This window comes from Narcine bancroftii, chromosome 2 (assembly GCF_036971445.1).
Source record: "Narcine bancroftii isolate sNarBan1 chromosome 2, sNarBan1.hap1, whole genome shotgun sequence".
Lineage (NCBI taxonomy): Eukaryota > Metazoa > Chordata > Chondrichthyes > Torpediniformes > Narcinidae > Narcine > Narcine bancroftii.
The window spans coordinates 163,763,614-163,791,325 of NC_091470.1; the positions used below are offsets into that span (position 1 = coordinate 163,763,614).

General features: G+C 40.7%; 1 protein-coding gene across 12 annotated transcripts in view; it reads left to right on the plus strand.

Annotated features, from left to right (window-relative positions):
* Positions 1-27,712, plus strand: part of zbtb40 (zinc finger and BTB domain containing 40) — a 138,507-nt gene that overhangs the window by 91,015 nt on the left and 19,780 nt on the right. For 10 of the 12 annotated variants that reach the window (XM_069919021.1, XM_069919022.1, XM_069919024.1 and 7 more), the window contains 9 exons: positions 5,667-5,806; positions 5,904-6,096; positions 13,175-13,314; positions 15,561-15,756; positions 16,984-17,120; positions 20,158-20,329; positions 21,542-21,952; positions 24,401-24,607; positions 25,914-26,078. In XM_069919021.1, coding sequence (XP_069775122.1) covers positions 5,667-5,806; positions 5,904-6,096; positions 13,175-13,314; positions 15,561-15,756; positions 16,984-17,120; positions 20,158-20,329; positions 21,542-21,952; positions 24,401-24,607; positions 25,914-26,078 — 1,761 coding nt within the window. The remainder of the gene's footprint in view (positions 1-5,666; positions 5,807-5,903; positions 6,097-13,174; positions 13,315-15,560; positions 15,757-16,983; positions 17,121-20,157; positions 20,330-21,541; positions 21,953-24,400; positions 24,608-25,913; positions 26,079-27,712) is intronic. The other 2 variants (XM_069919014.1, XM_069919018.1) reach the window with 1 other exon arrangement.

Below are 27,712 nucleotides of genomic sequence, written 5' to 3' on the forward strand. Positions count from 1 at the left end.
GACGCAGCCCTTCAACGTTGTGTTTCATCCTATATGTGCAGTATTCCAAAGGCAAAGGTCAAAAATTGGAAGCAAGTGTGGAAACTATAGCATTTCTTAACTTCAGAATAAACTGGTTCAGGATCCACAATCCATTGTTTGCAATAGATGTAGGGCTGTAGAGAAGAAAGCAAAAGGGAGTTTGTTTCCATTTTTAATTATGGAATCCTAGTCATTTTTGTTTTTTGAAATGTTTAATTTCACTGGACAACAAAGATTTTGTTTCCTGAACGCTTTTGGGGGTATTTTATGGATTTTTGGGCTGCACAAAAATTTGGGTTTGGTGACCACAAAATTCACCTTCAAGATTTTCCTATCACCTAGTGTTTTTTAAGTATAACCTATTTTTGTGATTTCTTACCATATTTCCATTCTACTTCAAGCTACAAAACTATGATGTGCAACGTGTTATTGAAAATTCATTTTCTGCATTCGCACTTGGACTTCTTCCCTGCTGACCTTGGTGCGTTCAGTGTCGAACATGGTATCAGGGCAACTGAAATTCACCCAATGTTGGTGACTATTGTTGGGACACTGACACGAGAGGCATCAGATGTTGAGTTTGAACGGAAATCAGCGGCAAAACATTTTTAGGTCAATTGAGCTAACACAATGTGTCAGCGTCATTATGCGATTAAACATATTAAATTCAATGAAAGTTAATTTAATGTTTCTCCAACTTCCTATGTGATACAGCAAATCTGAAATTATGTCTTCAGCTTGAAGATGTAATTTGCATTTAATTTTAAATTTAGAAATATACCCAATTGACTTACAACTATAGTATGTTTTTGAGAGGAAACACAGGTCGTGGGGAGAACCCACATAGCCACGTAGAGAGCGTACAAACTTCTTACAGACAGCACAGAATTTGAACCCTTGCTCCGCTACACTAACTCTGCTGCCGCTAATTATCATAATCCCCAATTTTTATTCTGGAAGCAAACCTTTTGAAAAAATTGTTGTGCACTGTTTTAAAACATTATATGTTTTGGTAACTTTTCAATATCTTGGACATTCAGTGACGTTTATGATATAGCTTTTATACCTCATAGTGCTGGATATGATGCTTTTCCAGCTGGAGTTTATATGGATCTTCTTTGGGATTGTCTTCACAACATCTTGAACTTTTTCTGAGATTATTTAATTGAACGACAACAAAATTATTGCAAGTAGTCTGAATGTAAATAAGAGCAAGATAGTTTGATGCTTCTGCACTTCAAATGATGTATGCTTGCCCTATTATGATCTGCAACTGTGCTTTGAGTAAACGTTTAGTTTTCTAAATGTGTGCAATTCATGTCCGATAAGTATACTTGCATTTGTCATAGTATGGGGCCATTCTTTTGAGCTGAACATTGAATGTGTCTGCACAAATAATTGCAATGAAAGTTTCCAATGTAGAGGTAGGTCTATGTGAAAATGTAGTTGCAGATTTTGGCCAGTAGATGGTTGCACCACTCTACTTTATTTTACATCATTATATCTCAATGCCATTGGACATTGATTAATATATCTGTTTTCTAACTAAAATATTGTGGCTGCAGAACTTCGGAGTAACTAGTTTACTGGTTTTCAACGCGTGCTTATAAAAGGCCCATCCAGCCCCAGAGTCCTCAGCGCCTTTGCAGGGCGGAAGAGATGCCAACTTCTGGGCTGCAGCTTTCCCCCGCTCTGGGCACCTCCATAGCTGCCACTGGCTACCGACTTGCCTGTGGCTACTGGTGCTTGTTTGCTCGTCGTGCTGGTGAACTGCTACTATATTGTGAAAAGGAAAGGAATGGTCGTTTGCAGACTGAAAATTGTTTCCTTTCTGTAATCTGAATCAGTGTCGCAAACGTTCCTCTCAGAAGGTGGTCCTTGTTATGAACAGAACGAGTTTGGAAGGTCCGAGAAGTAACGAATTCCGAACACAGATTAGAGACGGAGAAAGAATCTTTATTAATGTGCTGGGGAGATAGTCTCAGGGGGTCCCACTCACACACAGTGGACGCAGCTAAACAATGTCTACTCACTACAACCAAAAGGTAAATAATAAATTGTGGTTCCCATGCTCAGACAAATCATAGTTACCAAGTTCATGCAGGTAGATCAAACAAACAATATAAAACTGTACAAAACAGCATGAAACAATATCCACCACCCTTACTGCCGACACCTTACATGAACTTCTCCAGTGGAGTCCATATCTCTCACCAACTGCAGTGGAGCTGAGGTTAGATCTTTGGGGCCAAAACTGAGAGCTGCTTCATGTGGTACCTTTTATACTGCAGCTGGCTAGGGAGGCTGGGTCCAATATGCTCAGGAGCCCATGGTGAGGTGTTTACTCTCAAAGTAGCCAATAGCAAGGCCTGTGCTCACCTGTGGGTAGGGCTTTGCCTTGAGTTGAGTCTTGTTCTTCTGTTCTGTGAAGGACTGTAATAGGATGGGTCATGTGACCCTCCCATGACAGTCCTTCACGCATCAGAAGAACAGGACTCCTTAGGGATCCTGACTTTTTGCACCTGGGATGACAATGCTTTGCCGTTGGACTTCACATTTGAACCAAGATTTTGAATGAGAATTCAAGAGATCAGAGAACTTTTAAAACACAGAAGGGCATTATTTGGTCCATCATTACTATGTTGGTAGAATAAGAAGGCCCTTGTATAATTCCACCTTCAAGCAGTAGATCCTCAGTCCTGCAGGTCATGGTTTCTAAGTGCATATCCAAGTACTTTCTAACTGTGATGAAGACTTTAGCCTGCACTTCCCTGTGACAATGAGTTTCACAGCCCGTCAAATCTCTGAGGGATAAACCTGTTCCTGTCTTCACTAAAAAGAACAAAAATAAACTTTAACCAAGAATCTTAACAAAATATAGGAACAAAAATAAATTTATTTTCATGAGAAAATAGTGCTGGAGAAATTTATAACAATGAAAGCTCGTAAATCCGCGGAAAATAACTTGCATTCCCGAATACAAAAGAGGAAGTGATGGAAATAGTGGATGATTGATTATCTTTTTCCAGAATTCTATCGATTATGAAATAGTTCCTGCAGATTGCCCAGTAACAAATGTAACCCCGCAAAAGGAGGGAGCAGAAAATTGCAGATCAATTATTGATTAGTGGTGGGGAAAATGCAAGACAGTTATAAAGGAAGAATTAATAGGCCACTTGGAAATATCTGTTGAATTGGACATTTGGTAAAGTGAAATCATGTTCAATAAATCTAAAGGAGTTTTTTTTTCCGGATCAAGTTACTGTTAGAATAGATAAAGGAGAACCAGTAGATGTGGCCTACTATAATTTTCTGGAAGTTTTTGATAAAGTAGAACAGAAAAGGTGAGTGAAAACTTTGAGCATGGTACTGGGGTAATGTATTTGCATGGATTGAAGATTGAAACAAAGTGAGAATAAATGGCTCCTCAGTGGACTGGCAGGCAGTCATTAGCAGGATGCCACAGGGATCAGTCTTTGGATGTTTGCTATTCATATTCATGATTTATGTGGGAGAACTAAATTGAATATTTTGAAGATTCGTGGCAAAGATAAACGAGGAGGGAATATTAATTGTGAGAAGGATGCAAAGAAGCTTCAAAGGGATGTGGAAATTGAGGGCATGACAGATGCAACATAATGTGGATAAATCCAAAAGTACATCTTGCATCAGATAAATAAATAAAAAATGTTGTTAGATTGTGTAGAGATCTGGATGTCCTTGCACGTCAGTCACTGAAAGTGCAAGAGCATGTACAGCGAGCAGTGAAATGGCAAGTGCAAGGTTGTTCAATGTGGTCAGAGGAATTTGTGTGCAGCACCAAGTATGTCCTGCTACAGTTAGGCCGAACTTTGGGGAAACTTCACTCAGAATGTTGTGGCATTGTGCTTTCCTTACATGAGAAAGAATATAGTTGCCATGGAGGAAGTCCAGTGAAAATTCATCTAATTAATACCAGGATTAACAGGATGGTCACAATATATATTGAAATGACTTATTTGTATACAGCAGGTAATGTTTGCTACCGTCCCTTCTGACTTACTAGAACTCAGGCTTCCTTCTTTGCTCACTCCTGACCCTGTTCCCATCCCAGTTTCCACATTCCCCTTAAGTTTACTTGGTTGAGTAGGAAATTTACTCTTGTATTGCAACAGACCTAATTAATCTGCCGTGGATCAGATCAAAGCTCTGGAGTCCCATCATAGCTAGTTCAGAACAGTGGTGGGCAGTTAACAGAAAGAACAGGTTCCAAGAACATCCCCATCTTCAGTGATAATGGTACTTTGGACTGCTGATAAAACACTGATGCTTTTGCAAACGTGATTATGCAGAATTATGCTGAATAGATGATCCATCTTCCTCCTGGGATCGTAGCACTGTCAGAGGTGAACCTCCAGTTCATTTGATTCACTCAAGAAAATGCTGAGAGGCTGTCCAGACAATGTTGCAGTACTGAAAACTTGTGCTCCGGAATTAGTGGTCTTTGAGGCAATCTGTCCAAACACATTTAGAAAACTGACATCGACCAGACAAGATTCGAGATTTGTTTATTGTCATGTAACAGCTCTTGACATATTCCACGAAATTGCCTTTTCTCCTGCATGAGGCAGACAAAGAGCCGCCATTTGTATTGCCCGGTGTCCATTACTGTACGAGAGAAAGAGCTCGGTGCCCATTGCTGTATGAGAGAAAGAGCTCGGTGCCCATTGCTGTATGAGAGAAAGGGAAGCAAAAGAGCTTCCTTTCAGAGTTGCTCAGTGTCCTCAAGTCCTTTTTCAACTCAAAAAACAATAAAATAGTAAAAGTCCTTAAATGAGTCCCTGATTGAGTTTGTGGTTGAGGAGTCTAATGGTGGAGGGGTAACCACTGTTCCTAAACCTGGTGGTGCAAGTCTAGTAGCACCTATATCTCTTTCCTGGTGGTATCAACGAGAACCGAACATGTACTGGGTGGTGCAGATGCTTGATGATGGCAGTGCGCTCCTTAGATGTTCTCGGTGGTGGAAAGGGGTTTGTCCACTACCTTTTGCAGGGCTTTACATTCAGAGGTTTTGGTGTCCCTGTGAATGTAGCCAGACAGCACACTCCACCATGCATCTATAGAAATTTGCCAGGGTTTACGATGTCATACCCTAGAGTTAGCAACTCCCAACAACTTAAATTTGCTCACCCTCAGATCTCTAAATATTAATGTACACAGGTGAACAATGGGTAAAATATCCAAGTGAGTTATTCTGAGACCGAGTCCATGTTTTTTTTTTCTAATGAAGGGCGGACATTTGTGCAAAGCTTTCAAGTAGGCAGAATGAGAGAGGGAGCATAGGAATTCATATTATGCTTGATAACTGTGAAAGTCTGATCTTTTATTCATAAAAAGAGAACATAATGCAAATCCTCACCAAGTGAAAGAGCATCTGTAGTCAGAAAAAGAGTTGACACTTCAGGTTCTCTCAGTTGTGAAGGCTTGGCAATGAATAATTTTAATTCTGTGTCTTTCTCCATAGATGCTGCTTGAACTGCCAAGGATTTCCAACTTTCTATTTTTATTTCCTTTCTCAAGTAACTGAGTAATTTTCTATTAGAATGCATTTATCTTGTCTAATTTGCATGACACTGCTTTTCTCATTGGTTGTTTATCCCATCTAGGTCACGTGGACACAGAAGATTTTTTGCTCAATCTTTATTTACACAGAGAGGAAGTCCTGGAAGGTGTGACAGACTTGAATCCTTTACTGGCCTGTCTTGACTCTGCAGAAGAAACTATTTTCAGTAAAGAAGAGAAAAAGGTAGCTGTTCTCGATTATATTTATTGATCCTCGTCCTTTCCTAGATTTTCTTATTACCAACAAGAGATCTAGTCATGATTAACATGTTGATGTTTAGGTGATTGCTGCATGCTGCCAGGGCGAGACTGCCAGAGATGCCATGACTAAGTTATTGAGGAGCATAATTGAAGAGAGACAGTTGAGTGCCAAAACTGCACTAAACCTTCTGCAAAGAATGAAAGAGGTTTACCCTGTTCTCCAGTCATTGCTAAGGACTCTCACTGAAGAACCAGGAATGGCTACAAAGTCAGGTTCGTTGCTTAAGTTCCCTCATTGATTCTCAGGTTTACTAACCTATTTCCACGAACACTCACTCTCTTTCTCACAGCACCTTGCTGGGTGAACTCGGGTAATGCAACACGAGACCTTTTGCCTTTCTCCTTCTCACCACTCAGCGATCCACGTGAAGCAGCAATTACCATGCTCATTCCAACTTTGGGCACTGCATTTGATGCTCAGAGCCTGGTCTTTCTCTGCACTGAACAAACCAAATAAAAATTGCTTTTCTGAATAGCTCTGTTCAGTCTGGGGTGGGGAGTTATCCTGAATTTCCAGTTGCCAGTTTATTAACTCTTCTTCCCAACCCATCCATCTATATTTGGTCTCTTACATTGTTCCAGTGAAGCCCAATGCGAGATTGAGGAGCACATGCCAATCTTTGACCAGGTACATTATAGATTCAACGTTAAATTCAATAATTTCAGAGAGTAGGTTTTTCAGAGAATTGGCCAGTTTTAATAAAACATATCAACATGTTTTTTCTTTCTTTATGCTGATTGCAATCTCCATTATTTCTATTTCAGGATTCTGGCTTTCATAATTCCAGTATTCTCCCTTTCTCCTCCATTCTTATTCACATTCATCTGTTCACTTCTCTTCCAGACAGATCAGCTGCAACAAAAAAAAAGCCCCACGACCTCCTCCACAGCACTGTCTAAGCTCAGAGTCACAGATATACAGCACAGAAATGAAGTCTTCTCCCCATTCACCCATTCTTACCTTACTGCCTATCTTCCCTCATTGCTCTCAGGCATGACAGCCTTTTGCCTGAAAGATGTTTATTATTTCCATCTCTTCTTGGCAGCTGGAAACGTATTTGATTTCTAACTTCTAATTTTATTAAAGGCTGCAAATCTATAATGTGGGGTGAAACGCGAAAGGCTATAGATGCTGTGATTGTAAAAACACAAGTGCTGAAGGAACTCAGCTGGTTTTGCAGCATCCTAGTAGGTAAAGATTATATAACCAACATTTTGGGTCTAAGCCCTTCTTCAAGGTATGAGCAAAAAGCAGGCAGGTGCTTGAAAGGGGGAGGAGGAGCACAGGCCAACAGACAAAAGGCAACAGTTGGACATAGACTGGAGGGCAGGAGAGAAAAGATGAGAAATGATCGATGGAGGTGTTTGGCTCTGAAAGCAGAGATGGAAGAAAGGAGAAGAGACAGAGAGAGCTAGAGGAAAGTAGATGTCGGGCCAGGGAAAAAGAATGGTGGGGGCTAATGGAGGTCGAGCTTAATGCCATCTGGTTGGAGGGGGCCTAGACGAAATATGAGGCGTTGTTCCTCTAATTTGAATATGGTCTCAATCTGGCAGCGCATGAGACAACGGACAGGATGTGGGCATGAGATTGGTGCAGAGGATTGAAATGGATTGCCGCTGGGAGATCCCTGCTATTGCAGCAGAGAGTGGGAAGGAGGCCACTGGGAGATCATTTCCCCACCCCATTCCCACGTCTGTCCATGGTCTCTTGCACTGCCAGACCGAGATCTCATTGCACGCAAATTAGAGGAACAACCTCTTATTTCAACTAGGCCCCTCCAGCTAGGTGGGATCAATATCACTTCTTCAGTTTCCGTTACCCTCCACCATTCTCTCTTTCCCTAGCCCAACGTCTACTTGCCGCAAGCTCTTCCCCATTCTCCTTTCATGATTCATAGAGCCTCAGCCCTCCCCCAATCAATTCTCGCCTCTCCTCTCCTGCCCTCCTACCCATGTGCAATTATTGCCTTTTACTTATTAGCCTGGGCTCCTCCTCCCCTAGGCTTTTCAGTCCTGTGCCTGCCTATTTTTTTGCTCATATCTCAAATTAGGGCTCAAGCCTGAAATGTTGGTTATATATCCATTAGACTGTGAGACCAGCTGAGTTCCTCCAGCATTTTACTGTTTTTACTGGAGTTTAATAATGTTAACTCTTTTTCTCTCTCCAGAAATGCTGCCTGATCTGTTGAGTGCAACCTAGTATTTTCTGTTTTTATTATTTAAATAAAAATGGTGATTTGTTTGGTCCCAGGACATGTTCCAAATTTACTTTTGAGTCTAGACAGGTGTAAGCACTTCCTGAAATAGAATGAGTGTAGTCTGGACACAAAGCCCCAACCTATTAAGATGCAAGATTGGAAATGTTAATCAATCATCATACTTTGGCTTGGCTTCGCGGACGAAGATTTATGGAGGAGGTAAAAAGTCCACGTCAGCTGCAGGCTCATTTGTGGCTGACAAGTCCGATGCGGGACAGGCAGACACGGTTGCAGCGGTTGCAGGGGAAAATTGGTTGGTTGGGGTTGGGTGTTGGGTTTTTCCTCCTTTGCCTTTTGTCAGTGAGGTGGGCTCTGCGGTCTTCTTCAAAGGAGGTTGCTGCCCGCCAAACTGTGAGGCGCCAAGATGCACGGTTTGAGGCGTTATCAGCCCACTGGCGGTGGTCAATGAGGCAGGCACCAAGAGATTTCTTTAGGCAGTCCTTGTACCTTTTCTTTGGTGCACCTCTGTCACGGTGGCCAGTGGAGAGCTCGCCATATAACACGATCTTGGGAAGGCGATGGTCCTCCATTCTGGAGACGTGACCCATCCAGCGCAGCTGGATCTTCAGCAGCGTGGACTCGATGCTGTCGACCTCTGCCATCTCCAGTACTTCGACGTTAGGGATGAAAGCGCTCCAATGGATGTTGAGGATGGAGCGGAGACAACGCTGGTGGAAGCGTTCTAGGAGCCGTAGGTGGTGCCGGTAGAGGACCCATGATTCGGAGCCGAACAGGAGTGTGGGTATGACAACGGCTCTGTATACGCTTATCTTTGTGAGGTTTTTCAGTTGGTTGTTTTTCCAGACTCTTTTGTGTAGTCTTCCAAAGGCGCTATTTGCCTTGGCGAGTCTGTTGTCTATCTCATTGTCGATCCTTGCATCTGATGAAATGGTGCAGCCGAGATAGGTAAACTGGTTGACCGTTTTGAGTTTTGTGTGCCCGATGGAGATGTGGGGGGGCTGGTAGTCATGGTGGGGAGCTGGCTGATGGAGGACCTCAGTTTTCTTCAGGCTGACTTCCAGGCCAAACATTTTGGCAGTTTCCACAAAGCAGGACGTCAAGCGCTGAAGAGCTGGCTCTGAATGGGCAACTAAAGCGGCATTGTCTGCAAAGAGAAATCAGTTAAATACTATAATAACAAATCGCATTAAACCTTAATAAAATCTTTTTTTTTTAAAAGGGATATTATTCAGGATCTTCATTAATTAAACCCCATAAATCAACTTATCTAAAAGAAAACCCTAAAACTAATACTAATCTAACACCTCCCTCTAATCAATACAAAGATGGATCAAGTCACAACCTCCAGAAGACAGAATGTACCTTATTACGACACAACTTCATTAATGTTAGGATGGAATTTATACATACGAAGTCAAGAAAGGGACCTTATGGCCTCTTGAATTTCTCCACAATTTGATAACATTATGGCTGATCTGATCTTGACATTACCTCCATTTTTGTGCCTTATCACAATTACCATTTTGATTTACATTGAGTGATGCACCACGGTAATAGGCCTTTCCAGCCCACAAGCCTGTTCTGCCCAAATGCACCAATTGACCAGAAAACCCCGTATGTTTCTGGAGGGTAGGAAGAAACCAGAAAGCACTCACGGGAAGAATTAACAAACTCCTGACAGACAGTGCTGGATTCTAACCTGCATCGCTGGCATTGCAATAGCGTTATGCTAACTGCTACATTAACCCGGCCTGCCCTTATTTGTTCCTGTAAAATTTGAAAATCTAGCCCCACTTTGAATAGCTGGTGTAGAATTCTGAAAATTCATGTCTCCTTGAAGCAATTCCTCCCCGCATTTGTATTCATTTGAGGCCAGCATTCAATTTGTCTTTCTAATTATTATGTTCCCCTTTGCTAAATGTGTCTCTTGTACAACAACATAAGCCTGTTAGTTTTACAATCTCGAAGTTTAATTCACTTCTGGCCAAATTAACAGCTGAAGCAAATTAGTTTAAAACAAGCTGTACAGTGTCAACATTTCCTGGCCAATTGCACATGCTATTATGTCCTTGGAGAAATGACAAGTAAAGCAATGGGAAAGAAAGCAGTTCTAAAGTCTACAGTAGTGGATAAACTAAAAGCAGTCTGGATGATAAATAAAGAAACTCTGCTTTCCCTTTTACATGATGTCACTTTAGAAAGAGAATGATCCTTTTTATTTTTAGCAAAAAGAGAAAGGAATCCAAGCAACAAAATATTTCAGATTATTAAAAAATTAAGTGTAATGTTTATGATAAAAATAAAATTGCTACTGCACAGGATATTAAATGAATAACAATTCATATTAAGAAAATTGTATAGGGTTGGGAGAGTTGATGCAGGACCACAATATTCTTCAATAGTAGAAGTCAATAGAAGACAGCCAAAAGGCAAGAATTATCCTGATACACAAAAGTGCTGGAGATATTCACCAGATCCTTCAGCATACATATGAGGCAACCTATTGGGCCTGAGCCCGTCTTCCAAATATGAGGAAAAAAACCCCACAGGCATCTGAATAAAAAGGTGGGGGGGAGGAGGGAAGTACAGGCAGGGGGAGGGCAGAAGGGGCAGGGGAAGGAGCACAGGCCAACAGCTAAGAGGCGACAGGTGGACATGGATAGGAGGACAGGAGAGAAAAGCTGAGGATTGATTGAGGGAGGGGTAGCTCTAAATGCAGATCTGCAGGAAAGGAGACATGGATAGGGAAAGACAGAGGGTGACAGAGCTTCAGGAAAGGAGACAAAGAAGAAAGACGGACAGGTGGGGCCTAACAGAAACCAGAGAAGTCTTTGGTAACACCATCTGGTTTGAGGGTGCCCAGAAGGAATCTGAAGTATTGTTCCTACAATTCCAGGTGGTCTAAGTTTGGCCACACATGAATGGGGCAGGGAATTGAAATAGTTTGCCACTGGGGGATCCACGCTATTGCAGCCGATAGAGTGAAGGTGCTCAACAAAGTGATCTTCCAGTCCCTCCGATGTAGAGGAAGCACCACGAGGGCAATATTCATGTATTGCTTCCCTTGGAAGGACTGTTTGAGGCCTGGAATGGTGGTGAGGGAGGAGGAGTGGGCGCAGGTGTAGCATTTCCTGTGGTCACAGGGATAGATACCAAGTGTTGGGGGGGGGGGGGTGTGATTGGTGGGAGGAGGAGTGAACAAGGAAGACACAAAGGGAGCATTCTGGAAGGCGGAATGGGGAGGAGAGGGGAAGATACAGCAGGTTATTTAGTGAAGATCTTTGCCTTATTTGCTGATATGGTTATAGTTCACTATTCTACAATATTTCATGTAAATTAATAGATTTTTGTGGTTTTCATCATTTTGGCACTTTTTTGCATAGCCATAGTGTCTGAAAACTATGGAGGACTTAGAGGAAACATGTTATGTCACTGCTCAATCTGGTTTTCCATCAAAACTTCTGAAATCAAGGCAAGCCGCTGGATAAAATTAAAAAGACACGAGAGCAGGATCTCCATATTTCAATTCCTGAAGGTTCTTGGAATTCTGTTTTTAAATTGGTTAACACATCATCTCTATGTGCCCATCACTCAGTACTATAATTTAAAGTTTGTGCTTAGACCTTGTGTCAAAAGTTAAATCAGCTCGTATTCTAATAATTAGCTCATAGATGCAGGAATGAGGAGAGATTGCTAATTCATATGTTCTTGGTGTTGTCAAATATTGGGAAGAAGTCTTCCGTGCTTTGTCAATAATCATTAATGTAATCATAGCACCAGATCCTTTAATAGCCTTGTTTGGGAGGGTTAAATAGAAGGTAGTGAAATTGTCTTCATTCTCTATGTCATATTGCCTTTGCCTCTCTCTTTGCAAAATGTGTTATTTTGATCCGATGGAAAGATGCTCTCCCACCCACTCATAATCAATGATAATGTGATTTTATGTCATATTTAACTGGAAAAAATTAGATGTTCAAAAAGTGTTTTAAATTTAAAATGTTCTAATCTTTGGGGCTCCTTTTTGAATTATTTTCATAACCTTTAATATAATAATTAAGTAATCTGTGATTCTCGTAAATTTGCATTTATTTTTTTATTTTTATTAATAAAAATTATTAATATATCTATGTTAGCCATGTAACTTTGGAATGGTTTGGATTATAAAATTATTTTTAAACTTCTCTTTTTACTTCATCTTTAATAGTGTTGCCCAATGTAATTTTTTTGTTATAGTGAGTGCTTTTACTTTGTTAAAGTTGTATCATTGTTATGCATTGATCTTTTTCTGTTTATATTACATAAAAATCTAATCTGAAAAGAAAAAAATACTAAATTTTAAATTACTCCGTTCATTCCTATTTATATACCTAAATTAAAAATGCATCTAAATTTCAATGCATTCAAATTATTCACAGAATAATCTCAATTATTTAAAACTTCTACCCAGATTCTGGCTTGTCAGTTGATCAGTCTCGCATTGACATTCTCAGTCTTTATATTCCCCGCCTCTGAAGTCTCCGCTCTTTCCTTTACTGACCTCCTGAATTTCACTCATTCATCTTTTGCAGTCTACCTGGAATTCTCTCCGAACCTTTCTGCATCTATATCCTCTTTCAAAATAGTCCTTAAAAGTGGTTGATTGACCGAAGTTTTGCTTGTCTGTGTTAATATCTCCTTGCATAGAGTATTACAATTGAGTTGATAAATTTCTAGTGATGCCATTGCATTATGTTAATAAATTAAACAGCATGACAAATATATTATTTTGTTCTATCTCTGTTTTCTCATGTAGACCTTAAAATCTACCTGTACACTAAATATTTGATAACTCTTTGGTGTCAGACTTGCCTACTGTGGCGAGAAATTTCTGTTTACCTTCTACTTTTATGGGGCACCATGAGATATTTTTCTATAATCTTAGAGCTACTATAGGAATAAAAGTTACTGTTTTGACCCCACTTCAGAGTATTGTTAAACAGGTTATTGATAAAGTGAAGAACGCAGAACAAAAACCAGTCCCTTGTGTCTAAAATGAATAATGTTTCTGATGATAAATTATTTAAACTCCTCAGCAGAAGTGAAGAACCTCAAAGATTGTGCATTTGACTTGCTCAGACGATATCAAAAGAATATTATTGATATGGTGATTGAGCTACAAACCTTGAACGATGTCTTAGGTGTTTCTGAGGATATTTCTGAAGACGATAAACAGGTACGAATAAATTTATTATATGATGAAACATGATAGACATTGTATTTTAAAAGCTTAATATTTGTGATGTTGAATTGAATTGTTTATAGTCACCTGTACCGAGATACAGTGGAAAAAAATTGTTTCTTGGCTGATGTGCTTTTCTCTCATTTTTGCCATACAATGTAGTTTGGTGAATTGATCCAATGTGGTTCACTGCTTGTAGCTGCTTTCTTTCCCACCTGCCTGGTCTCAATGTGGTGGGGGGAAAAAAAGTGCAGAAGTAGGCCAATCAGCCCATTGGGTATGCTCTGCCATTTAATAGAATTGATCCTTATGAATGAGAGATTCTTCATCTTGGAGAGATGTAGAGGATCACAGTAGTGATCAGATTTGACTGATGTACTTGTTGGGGGCCTTACCCCCCCCCCCCCCCCCCGAAGGCCTTTGACTTAGGGTGGAAGCTCCTTCATGTCAAAGTTGAGAGCCATTTTTTGTGTCTTCTTCTCATCTCCTGGTTTAGAATCCCTATTTCAGTGAATGTATATTCTGATCTAACATACGGGGAATCCTGGTGCATTTATGCTTCATGTGCAGGCATTTATTGCTCAGCTCATCTCGGATTTATGCTGGGACCTCGTAGGTCTGGAATCACAAAAGTCTTCAGGCTCCATGATTTAAATAAAAATGCAATGCTGGAGAAACTCAGCAGATCAAACAGTGTACTTTATATATATCAAAGATAAAGTTACATATCCAATGTTTTGGCTTAGGCCCTTCTTCAAGATATGAGCAAAATGTAGCACAGGCAGGACTTAATAAGTGGATAAGGGAGGGAGGGCATACCAGCAAGCAGGGGGAGGGGAGGTGGCTCTGTGAAAGAAGAGGGAAAGGGTGGAGAGCTGGAGGAGTGGGATGGGAAGTGAGGGAAAACAGAGAGTAGGCTAGCAGAAATTGGAAAAAAATAATGTTAATGCCATCTGGTTGGAAAGTGCCTAAAAGGAATATTATGTGTTGCTCTTCTAATTTATGGGTGACCTTGGTTTGACAGCACTAGGCCATTGACAGACACATCAGCGTGGGAGTGGGGCACAGAATTGAAATGGTTACCTTTGAGAGATCTCTGTTATTGATGTGGGCAGAGTGAGGGTGCTCAGCAAAGCAATCTCCCAGTCTGCATCTTGATGCTTTCATGTAGAGAAGGCCACAAATGGAGCCCCAGATGCAGTAGCTGCAGATTCACTTAAGAACTATTTCTGGCTTCGAGTGGTGGTGAGGGAAGAGGGGCGGCACTTCCTGAGGCCACAGGGGAAGGTACAAAGGGGGCAATTAATGGGAAGGGATGAGTGGATGAGGCAGTCACAAAGGGAACAGTCCCTACGGAAGGCAGAGAGGCAAGGAGAGGGGAAGAAGTGTCCGGTGGTGGGATCCTGTTGTAGGTGACGGATAATATGTTGGATGCAGAGGAGGGTAGGTAAGTGGAATTCTGTTTTTGTTGCATCTGGGGTAGAAGGGGCCAGGGCAGATGAGCAGGAAATGGAGGAGATGCATGTAACGGCTGAGTTGACAGTGGTGGAGAGGAAGCATGTCTTTGGAAGGAGGAGGTCAGCTCGGACGATCTGGACTGGAAGACCTCATCTTGGGAGGAGATAAGATCGAGAGGGAGGAATTGGGAAAAGGGAATAGAATATGCAGGACACTGGGTGTGAAGAAGTGTAGTCCAGGTAGTTGTGGGAGTTGATTTAAAAAAAAATGTCTCTAGTAATGCCCACATGTTGGTATTTCCATGATTTGGCTCAGTAACATCTGTAAGAGAAACCTATTTGTGCACCTCATCAACTGGATTTATGAGAAAAGCAGGGGACCATTTAGCCATTTTTTCCTTGACTGTTTCTGCCTATCTCCCATCTACTTTTGTCTTCCAACTCCACCGCTCCTCCTGTCCTCCACGTGGTTCCATTTGCCCATCTCACAACCTCTGCAGCTGCAAGGCTTCCTGTTAATTTCTTTAGCAATTGTATCCCAGATCTGAACCTCCAATACAATCAGGAAGCTGATTAGAAGCCCTTTAGAAGCATAATGCATGGACATTTTTTCTAATCTTCATTAAATGCTAGCAAGTAATTTCTCCAGTGGTGTGTCAACATTTTGTTGCTTTGGCTGCTATGGTACAATACTAAGCAGCCAGTCAAAATGCAAACATTGCAGCTTCACCGTTATCAGTGCATGCTGCGAAATAATTTAATCTTTAACATTGCTCTCTCCAGAGAATCAAAGATCTTGTTAAAGATGAAGGTGTGGATTGGGCCGGTAATTTGATGGAAGCAGCATTGGAAAAACAAACGCTGGCACCTGTCACTATTTGGAAAGTGCTCGTCAGAATGAAAGAAGATGTACCAAAGCTGTGCACCCTGCTGGATGAAGTAAAGAAAGAACCAGATGGTCTCCGACTCATTTTATCAGGTGAAACTTTTATGTATCTAGTGGAATTAGTGCATGTTTAAAATTAATAATGATGTCAGAATTAGTGGGTGCTTTTTATTCTGCTGTACCACGAGTTGATGTCTTGGGATTAAGTGGTGCAGTAATTAACTAGAATGTTAGAACCATTATGCTTATTGCAGCATTGTAATGGGAATCTCTAGCTATGGCACCCTGTGGCACACCTGCAAACATTTTATTTTTGTAATCTTGTATTATTAAAGGAGCTTGCCTTGTATACCAGAGGGAAATTTTTTGATTATGATTTGAATGGAAAATAAGTTAAAAATTGGGCTGTGGATTTGAAAGTAAATGTATTTAGAATTAAGTTCTATCTTTTGGGCAGCTTCTTCCTCAACAGTGTGGAGGAACCATGGAATTAATTTTGCACTCTTCTCTTATTTTGTTTGATCCAAAGAATCTAAAGCAAACTCTGTGAATAGTGTCCAATGAGATTGCTTTTTACGTCTATTAGGGCAAGCCTTAAGGAGTTGAGATGCGCACTTGTAAATGATACAAATTAGGATAGCAGCTTTACACAGTTGTAACTTTTAATATTTAAATTTAGACATACAGCATGGTACCAGGCCCTTCTGGCCCACGAGCCCATGCTGCCCAATACACCAATTGCCTTACAAACCCTGTACTTTGGAGGGGGGGAGGAAATCGAAGCACCCGGAGAAATTGCACGTAGACATAGGGAGAATGTACAAACTCCTTAAAGACAGCACTGGATTCGTACCCGGTTCCCTGGCACTGGACTAGCATGGTGCTAATCGCCATGCTAACCAAGCCACTCTAGGTGGCATGGGTGATCACAAGTGTACTTATTTGGTTACCTCATAGTTGTAAGGATTCTTTTTATTTTAAGGGAAATTAAAGGATCTTGTGCGGTTCCATTAAAACTATGGACATTGAATAATGCAACCCTCAGGCTTTCTGATTGTAGAAGGCAATAACAGTCTTCCACATTCCAAATATTTATGGGGGTTAGTACAGGGTTGGTCACTTGGGTGAATTTGGATGGTGCAGGCTCGTGGACTGGAAGTGCCTGTTACTGAGCTCTATCTCTAAATTAAATCTAAAACATATTTAGATTATAGATCGTAAAACTGCCGTTGACACAGGAAAGATTTCTTCCATGGTTTGTTTAAAAGTTGAGCATTTAGCCTGGTTATGGAGTAATATTTATTTCTGTTTATTTTCTAGTGAGTGATGAGGAGAATAAAGCCTTTGATATTTTAAGAAGACACAAACAGTTGATCACCAATTCAATTGAAGATATTAGTCCGCTGCTGGACTGCTTGGTGCCTGGGGTAGGAAACCTTCCCACTGAAACCATTGAGGTAGATTATTTCCATACTTTCACTACCTCAACACGCATTTGCTGCCTTTTCCTTTTCATTGAGAAGTGTTGAACCACTTTGACTGGAACAAATTTATCATTGCAGTCTTCTATGAAATAGCTTAGGAGTATTAAAGCCATTTCTAGGCTTGGATGTTATATGAAAAGCAAAGAAAAACTTATTTGCCTTTTTATGTAACTTTTTAAATATGTTTGCTTGGTTAAATAGCAAAATCAGCTATATGGGTGATTGAAGCAGGTTAGGAGATGCAAAACTGAATTAAAAGGGCATCACAACCAAGGATATAAATGAGTACATAGGCAGGTTCTTAATTCAGCATGGACATGAGAGAAGACATCAAGAAGAGCTGATACAAAATTGAACCAAACAGCTAGTAGAAGGTTTTGTGATGTGATCAATTGAAGTACAGATTCTCTTGAGTAGATTTTTGACGTGTTTTTCCTTGCTACATAACAATGAGGTTGAGATTAAAAAGTGTTGTATTATTTTGTTTTGATCAGTTCAATATTGCTAATGCTTGAACTTTGTTCTTTTTGACTGAACATTTCCCCTTTGTGGAAAAGCATCAGTGCACTGGTACTTAATGTGCAGGCAGTGTTGTGGACAAAAAAACTGGGAACAGGTTTGAATCTTATAGTGTTATTTTGTAAGATAATAAGATCAGATTGTCCATAGCCTTGAGATTACCAGCTACTGCCACTTGGGCTTTTGCTGCTTTCTTGCAATGTGGCCCTGGATGCAGAATTTTGCTCGCATCTTCCAGCATGTCCATGAAGCCTAGTGTGGAGTAGAGGCTCACCGATGCTAACAGGCAGTTTTGCTCACAGAAAAGGCTGGTACAAATATTCAAAAGCACTTGAGAACCACTGCAACAATGAAAATCAAGATGAAAGTAATTAAAACTATGCTTTCTGAAAGTGCATACCTAAAGACAAATTATTTAAGCCAAAAATTAAATTAAACAATGCCTTTTCAGACGGCAATAAATTTCTCCCATCTATTTAATAACAGGCTTAGTTTAAGCCAAAGGGCAAACAGGGTCATCATCAGTCAGTAAATTGGCCAAGATTGTAAGTGGCGTGCCTCTTGAATTGTGACTCATTAAAGTTTAGTTAGGATTGTGCATGCAATATCTTTATGTGAGTATTTTCTGTATCGGAATTTATTATCATGAAACTTGTTGTTTTACGGCAGCGTCACAGGTGCAAAATTACTATAAATTATATTTAAAATAATAAATGAATAGGTGCAAAAAAAAGAGACGGTGAGGTAGTGTCTGTGGTTCATTGTCGATTCAGAAATCTGATGGCAGAGGGGAAGAAGCTGTCTTTTTTGTCCCATTTGGTGTTTGTCTTTGGCTCCTGTACCACCTACTTGATGGTAGTAGTGAGAAGAGGGCATGTCCTGGGTGGTGAGGATAGAGGTTGCTTTCTTGAGACACCACCTCTTGCAATTGACCTTAATGGAGTGATGCCTATGATCGTAACCTTTTCCTTGTCCTATGCTTTGGGCCCTCCATACAAGACAGAATGAAGGCTCTCCATGGTACACCTGGAGGAATTTGCAAGAGTCTTTGGCGACATAACCAAATCTCCTCAAATTCCTCATGAAGTATAGCCACTGGCATTCCTTCTTCATGATTGCATCGGCATGGAGGCCCCAGGACAGATCTTCAGAGATGTTGACATCTGAAAATTAGGTTCCCCTTCATCATTGCAGAGACGAAGTAGCATGGGTAAAATTTCCCTCACTATCACAAGAATTGAGGGTGTTAGGTGAGTGTCTGTGCATAATTGCAGATATTGAATGGTGTAAGAAAAGTTCTAGCAGCGTCAGAGAAGCAACTGACAAATATAAAATGGAATATTATTTTGCATTGCATCACCATTTTGATAGGTACCATGTTATTTATTTGTACACTTTACTGAATTTCTCACAAGTTTTACCAGAAATTATGAAAGTAAACAAAAATGAATATTTTGTATTTGCACACCATCATATGTATACAAAAGCAATGGCATAAAATACGTAGTCTTTTCTGTTTTTCCATCCCTGCATCATCCATTGTCTGTCTATTCCAAGGAGAGATTTTAGTTCTGTTTTCAGCTTGTTAGAATGAGTAGAAAATGATGAGTTTATTGCCATGTACATTGTACATGTGTTGCAAAAGTCTTACTTTGTCTGTTAAAACAGACTATAAATATGAATAGATGATCAATATCCACAGTAATCTTGGTGCAAAGAAGGTGACTTGCAAAAAAGAGCAGACAGTCCTTTTGTGCTACCAGAACTGTCCACAATTATTGTAACAAGGGGAGGTTCAAGTATCTGATGATTATTGACAAGAAACTGTTCTTCAACTGAGAGATGTTCATTTTCAGGCCTTGAGTTTTTTTCATAAGTGACCAAGGTGATGGGAGTTCTTTGTGATATTCGATGCATTTGAAGGGAGGTCATATTCTGTGATGGACCTGGTTATAGTTGCTACCTTCTGCGGCTTCTGTGTACCTGAGCACTTGAATTTCCAAATCCGGCTGTGATGCAACCAGCCAGTATATTTTCTAGCATACCTACAGAAGTTTGATTGAGTATTTGATAGAGAGAGCAGGGCAAATGCTTCTGCATGTAGTGGGAAAGTCAGACAGAACTAGGATGATGGGTGGCAAAGAAAGCAAGAGGCAAACAGTAATGCACTGCAACCCTCTTCACAGAAAAGAACAATGTTATTGTTGTTCTGTCTTGATAGCCCAGATGAGATTGAGCTATCCTCTGCCTATTGATTCTTGCACACAAAGTAATGGGGGGGGGGGGGGCGGAATAGATCTCGACCAATAGTTAACTTTTAAGTTAATACAAGAATTGTAAACAAAAATGCTGGAGAACCTTGGAGAAGTGACTTTCACCAGACACCTAATTATTCAGAGGTGTGTCATGTTAAGCTTTGCACACTTTGTAGACTATATTTTATAAATTCTCTTGAATCATTTGCATGGTTTGTATTTCTTCCCACTGTTAGATTTTGAAGAGCTGTTGTTTCAAGGACACGGCTGGTCAGTCATTAGAGAGTATTCTCGGTAAAATTCTAGAAGAGCGACTTATTCCTGCCCTGGTGTTCTGTAGAATCTTGCATATGATCAGTGAGTTTCATCCATCCCTTGAATTGGTAATGAAGACCATGGAACATGCAGGTAACTCTACAAAGTGGGTTTGCATACATATATATCTTCTCAGCATGGGTACAACTGGCATTTATGATTTTGTCCATTAAAAAATGGTTCTTTTTTACATCACATTTACTTACTTTGCAATTGCACACACAGCATAGATTAATTATTTTACTCAGATCCTGGATCCAAGTCACCTTCACAGGTTGGAAAGTTAGAGAACCCACTGTAATGCAATGACCCTATAATTCCAAACAAAACTATTGGCCCCTTCAACCTTGCTCAAGGTTAAATGCATCTGAGAGAACAGAGGTGTTGATCCACAAAGATTGGTACCTGCAACAATAATCGAGTAATGATTGCATGAATTGACTCAGTTGTTACTTTTTAAATATAGAATTTCAAGAAGTATGAGAAAGAAAAGCAAAGTGTTTATAAAAAAAAGTTAGAAATTAGAAATACTTTGTCCAGTAACATCTGTGAGAGAAAAACAATTAACATTGCAGGTTATTGCCATGAGGATGAATGTAGCTTTTCTCTCCTGCTCACTCATAGATTTTCAGTTCAAATGCCTGTTGGATGAAATAGTAAGATGCATTCTTTAAATTCAAACCTAGGCTTCAGGAGCAAATAGGTTCCCACTCGTCGGTGAAATAGTGCTCAACATTTATATAACAACTACTCAGCAACTACAACGATCAATAAAGAAATTACAATATAATTGTCTGATTTCATTGATTTGCATTTGAGTAAACTCTTGCTTTTAGAAGTGATGGGTATCTCTAAGATAGCAATATGGTGGTCTTTTGTGAGTGGAATTTACGCACTGTTTAAAAAATAAATGCAGTTCAGCTCTGAACTCCCTATGCCAACAATGGAATAAATCCTCAAGTTTAACACCAAATTCTGAATAGTTTTTGTATGTTTGGAATTGGGTTAAGGCAGCTTCCCATCTTTTAAAATTTTCAATACTTTGGATCAGTCCTAATTTCAAGACTGAGGTGAAAGGATGAATATGATTGTTAAATTCTGAGGCTCAGATCCCTAACTTGTAACAATTTAACACTTTCAGATATTTTTTAAAGTTATGTAGTGAGTGTACATTAATTTTGTAAAATTTTTTTTGGAAATAGAGTGAAAATAGGCCGGCGGTATCATTATTCATGTTTAGCAGCCTCAACATATTTTGATGCAACTTCATGTTCTAAACATGTAATTCTTTTCTTAATTTATCAGGATTATTCAAAGAAGCCATGAGTGATCTGCAAGTGGATCAGAAGGAGCGCCCAATGGATCAGGAAGATAGAAGTGAAGAAGATGCAGAGCATCCTGATGTCACTGGCCATGTCAGGGAAGGTAGCAGTGATCCGGTAAAATCAAAGTGCAAATCCAGAGGAAGGCAAGACCTTCTCTGTGCTGCATGTGGCAAGACTTTCATGTTTAAATGTCGCCTTGAGCTACACCTCACCCGCTGCCGCAAAATTAGTCTGCCTAAAACTACAAACTGGGAGGAATGTGGAGAGACTGGAACTTCCCAAAAGAATTTAGATAAGCACAGAGAAGACACACATGATGCACCTAAGAGAAAGAAGAGAAGATTGCCAGTAGCTTGTGACATCTGTGGAAAATCCTTTGCTCACCAGTCAGGTTAGAGGCTCTGATAATTTATTTGTTTCGTCACAAACTGAAAGTTCTAAAAGATGAGTAACAGTAGAGTACATCCAGATCATCCTAAAATTGTGAATTTAAACTTAGTGGTTAGCGCAAAGCCTTCACAGTGCCAGCGATCGGGACCAGAGTTCGAATCCTGTGCTGTCTATAAAGAGTTTCTATGTTCGCCACATGTCTGCATGGGCTTTCTCCAGGGTCTCTGGTTTCCTCCTACCCATCAAAAACATATTGGGAGTGTAGGTTAATTGGGGGTAAATTGGGTGGCACAGACTCATGGGCCAAAATGGCCTGTTAACAGTGCTGTATGTCTAAATTTTTTTAAAAGTAAAAACTCACAATTAGAGTTTTAACGTGAAACAGAATTTGTTATATTCCAGCATCTAAAGTTATATTCCAGCATCTAAAGTTTTTCAAGACCATGTGACAGTAATATTTGTTATTTTAAAAGGATAGACAGTTAACCCTTCTAAGAGTAAAATATGAAAGCCTGCAGACATTGTAGTTAAAGTCAAAACACAATGCTGGAGAAACTCAACAGGCCAAACAGTTTAATCATGGTGTCTGCAGACTTTCATGTATTACTTCTGCAACCTCAAAACTCTGTGAAATCATTTTTGAGGGCTGCCTACCCTGAAGAAGTTCTCCTTTGCTCTCTGAATGGAGTTCTGTGGGATTCTCTCTCACTGCTCCCCATCTGTAATCCCTGTTGTTCTCAAGCTCTGCGACCATGTACTCACCCAGACTCGCTTCCACTGAATCATTGATTATAACCATATAACCATATACAGCACAGAACAGGCCAGTATGGCTCTACTAGTTCATGCCGGAACAAATCCCCACCCTCCTAGTCCCACTGACCAGCACCTGGTCCATACCCCTCCAATCCTCTCCCCTCCATGTAATTATCCAGTCTTTCCTTAAATGTAAATAATGCCCTTGCTTCAACCACCTCTGCCGGAAGCTTATTCCACATCCCAACCACCCTTTGCGTGAAGAAATTTCCACTCATGTTCTCCTTATAATTTTCCCCCTGCAATCTCAAACCATGGCCTCTGGTTTGAATATCCCCCACTCTTAATTGAAAAAGCCTATCCACGTTGACTCTCTCTGTCCCTTTGAACACCTCCATCAAATCCCCCCTCAATCTTCTACGCTCCAGAGAAAAAAACCCCAGGCTGCTCAACCTTTCTCTGTAACTCAAACCCTGACATCCTGTCAACATTCTCGTGATCCTTCTCTGCACTCTCTCTATTTTGTTTATATCCTTCCTATAATTTGGTGACCAAAACTGCACACAGTATTCCAAACTTGGCCTCACCAATGCTTTGTGTATCCTTATGTAGGATTATGTATCCTTATCTTTGCTATATAAAGTACAGGCACACTGTTTGACATGCTGAGTTTATCCAGCATTGTTTTTCTATAAATTTTGAGGATTTGCAGTATTGGAACTGAACAAATATATTGATTTTGTGGGAGGTACTAGAACTGCGCCAATATTAAGTATCCGAACACCCAAAGACTCAGCAGCTAAACAAGCATTACCACACTGTTTATATTTTGGAGTTTGGTACCTTCCATTTTAACTCAACACTGATGGGCATCTTTAATCTTTTGATTGGGTGAATCAAAACAATAAAGTAATTTTTGAAGAAGGGTTTGTCAAGTGCATTTAATCAGTTTTCTGGAGCAATACATCAGCTTGTCTGGTGAAATTAATTAGTAACCGTGGTTTTAAGGCACTGATGAGAATAATTAATATTGGGAAAACGGAAATCTCTCAGTCTATAATATTGGGCTTTCCTAAAGAAGATAGAAGCACTGAAGCATCACAGTTAGCTCCAGCAACCGGGATCGGGGTTTGAATCCTGCACTGTCTGTAAGGAGTTTGAACACTCCCCCCATGTCTTTGTGGGTTTCGACCAAGTACTCTGGCTTCCTCCAACGATCAAAACATAGCGGGGGTGTAGGTCAATTGGGTGCCATTGAGAGCACGGACTCATGGACCAAAAGAGGCTGCTGCCATGCTGTATATCTAAATTTAATTTGGGCTTTTAAAAAATTTGTAAGAGTTTAGCAGAATTAGTAGAATGGTCCCGAAGGATTGGAAGTAATAGTTCAAGAAGGTGGGAGAAAATAAGGAGCAGGCCAGCTGGCTGGAAAATGTTGGAAGCCATTATTTAGTGTGTGGTTACAGGACATTAAGAAAGCATCATAATTATCCGACATACTGGTTATGTTTGACAAATTGAATTGGATTTTTTGAGAATATAATTAGCAGAGGGGAATACTGGATGATATGAATCTTATTTTCAATTAGTTTTTGATAAGATGCAATATTACATGGCAATAATGCAATGTTTACCTTTACTTTCTATCAAGTATTTAAAGTTCACTCTCCATAGGTTTCATTCTCCTCTGCAGGAATGCAATATCATAAGCGCTCTGATCACTTTGATGAGAAGCCTTTCTCCTGTAATGACTGTGGGGCAAAATTTGCAGCAAATTCCACACTGAAGAATCACATGAGGCTTCACACTGGAGAAAAGCCATTCTTCTGCAAACATTGCGACATGACGTTTATGCAAGCTGCTGCATTGGCCTATCACATGAAGAAAAAGCATTCAGAAGGTACGAGGGGTGGCAGAAACTTCAAGGTGCAGTCGTCATAACGTTTGTTCTGTGATGCAGTAATTTATTTCAAATTGTGTCTGTGGTTGCGCTTCTGTATCATTTTATTTTAAGTAGTTCTAAATTAGAGTCCAGGGGCTTTCATAAGATTGGGAGTAAGTGTGTTATTTTGGATGAGTACGCAAAATCTTTGCTTGTTTCTGAGTGGGTGATGTGAAGACTAACCTTAATAGAGTCAAGGTTCAGTGATGAGTGGTTAAAAGAGGATGGACAATGGACAGGCAGTGTTTTTGAAAGTATTTGGTCCAAAACAACACTCGTACACATATCCTGAGAAAAACAATTAAGTTTGAGATGTATGATTGGACAAGACAGGGCCTGTTTCAAGTTACAGCAGTTATCCCATGAACAGGGAATGATTTAAAAAAAAAAGCACAGGAATGCAATGATACCAAAAGGGTTGGAGATCTCGGAAAGGAAGGATATTTGTCCCTCATCTCATTCTGTGGATGTCTTCCAAGAAATAAGCATGAATTGAATCCGCACCAAAAGAAGTAATTGTGGCATCAGATATGAAGTGCATTTTCACTTGTATTGCCATGTTGGAAACCTGGTGAGAACAACTGCATCCCTACTGCTGTGTGCTGCTATGCCAGGAGCTCTGTTGGCATTCTTGCAGCAGGGGAATTTTAAATGTTAAATTTAGACAGACTGCACAGTAACAGGCCCTTTTGGCACATGAACCCATGCTGCCCAATTACACCCATTAAACCTACAATCTCCATACATTTGCTTGAAGGGTGGGAGGAAACCAGAGCATCCGGAAGAAACACGGGGAGAGTGTACAAATCCCTTACATTGATGGATTCTAACCTGGATCGCTGCCGCTGTAACCCCAACTGGTCCACTCTTGAATCGTAAAGCCTGAAGTTCTGCTGCAGGAAGTCCGCCTGTTAGGTGTTGTTGAGAGGGCTGCTGTGTGGGGTGCAGTCTCTCGGATGGAGGGTCGGGTCAAAGTTCAAAATGTGGTCGGAAGATTGAAGGCGCATCCATGGCGCTTGCAGTGGATGCTTTGAAAAGCCCTATGGTTTCACTCAACACCTCCTTTTGGATGTTATGTAAGCTGTTGGGCTACACACCTCTCCGCAGACTAATTTCTCTATGGCGGTGGTTGATAGCCATTGAGCATGTTCCTCTTGAGAAATCCATGGGAACAGGCTCAATCACGACTCATAAATGTCCAGGAACCAGTGTGCTTTGGGTTCTTTATCTTCTTTTAATCTCTCAAACTTTTGTGATCCTACAGGAAAAATGTACGGATGTCAGTACTGTGATGCGGTGTTTGCCCAGTCAGTTGAACTAACCCGCCATGTGCGGACGCACACTGGGGACAAGCCGTATGTCTGCCGGGAGTGTGGCAAAGGATTCAGCCAGGCCAATGGGCTCTCCATGCATTTGCGCTCCTTTCACAGTAAGTATAGGCATAACTAGGACAAAAGCTTCAAGAAGTACACCATTTTTATTTCTCACCTACAACTTTAAGCAATGCAAGAATAAATTAAAATGCTCTTAGATTTCACAGGATGTAAAAGATATTTTAAGACAGTAAGCATATGGAACTATTCAGAATGGATTAATCCAGTAATGTGTAGCAGAATTCCTGTATATTTATTGGGAGCATTTGACCAAATGTTTTATGAACAGTTCAAGAAAGTGAGGGAACCTGCAGTCTCTGAAAAGTGCAGACCCTGTAAAGCTGAGGATGAATTTTAAAGGGGAAGAGAGGGAAAGGATTTCAGAGCTTAGGACTCAAAGATCCTTGGGAGCACCAGAGTGATGATAACTGAAAATTCACTGGAGAGCAGAAATCTCGAAGTTTGTAAGAGGGAAGGTCAAGACATGAAAGAATTTGCTTGCAGTGGTTTGCGCAATGCCATTGCAGTGCCAGCGACCCAAGTTCAAATCCACTGCTGGTGGGTAAGTTCGCTGATGATCCAAAGATAGGTAAGGAAGTAAGTTGTGAAGAGGGTGCAAGGAGGTAAATTTCTACTTACTCAGCAAGGAGCTGACAGATTATCATGGGGAAGGCAGCAGGAATGCAGAGTATTGTACCTTCTCCCCAGGTGCTCTGGTTTTCTCTCACCGTCCAAAATGTATGGGGTTGGTAGGCTAATTACCAACACAAGTTTTGTGGGCTGGAATCTGCTTCTACTGTGTTCTCAAGTTTACAGTAGATGCAGAGTGGGGAGCTAACCATTAGAATAGTAATGCCTAAGATAATAAGTGGATAGAATGTTCTTGATGGGTGAGAATGGTTTTGCTCAGATATCCTAGGCTGTGTCCACTACCTTTTGCTGGGCATTCCACTCGGAGGCATTGGTGTCTCCATACAAGACCACGATGTACTTTTCACCACACATCTGTAGAACGTTTCAAGGGTTTCCAAACCTCCATCAACTCCTGAGGGATTAAAGGCACTGATGTGCTTTCTTTACAGTGCCATTTGTATGTTGAGCCCAGGAAATATTCTCTGAAATAATAATTCCCAAGAACTTAAATTTGCTCACCCTCTCCACCTCTGATCCCCCAATGATCACTAGATCGTACTCCTCGAGTTTTCCCTTTCTGAAGTCAACAATTAGCACCTTGGTTTTGGTGACATTGAGTGCAAGGTTATTGTTGGTGCACCATTCAGCCAAGTTTTCAATCTCCCTCCTATATGCTGACTCATCACCCCCCCTTTTATACAACCCACTACTGTGGAGTCATCAGCGAATTTGTAGATGGTCTAATTGTACTGAGCCACACAGTCATAGATGTATAGCAAGTAGAGCAGGGGCTAAAAAGGCAGCCCTGTGGTGCTCTGGTACTGATAGAGATTGTGGAGGAGATGTTCTTGCCAACCCTCACTGATTATGGTCTGGCATGGGGACACCAATAACCCTGAGTGGCAAGCCCTTCAAAAGAAAGGAGATACAGCCAAGGACTTAACAGGTAAGAGAGCAGAAGCGATCATCAAGGATCCACACCATCCAGCACACACTCTGTTCTCGCTGCTCCCATCAGGAAAGAGGTAAAAGGTGCCACAAGACTCATCAGCAGGTT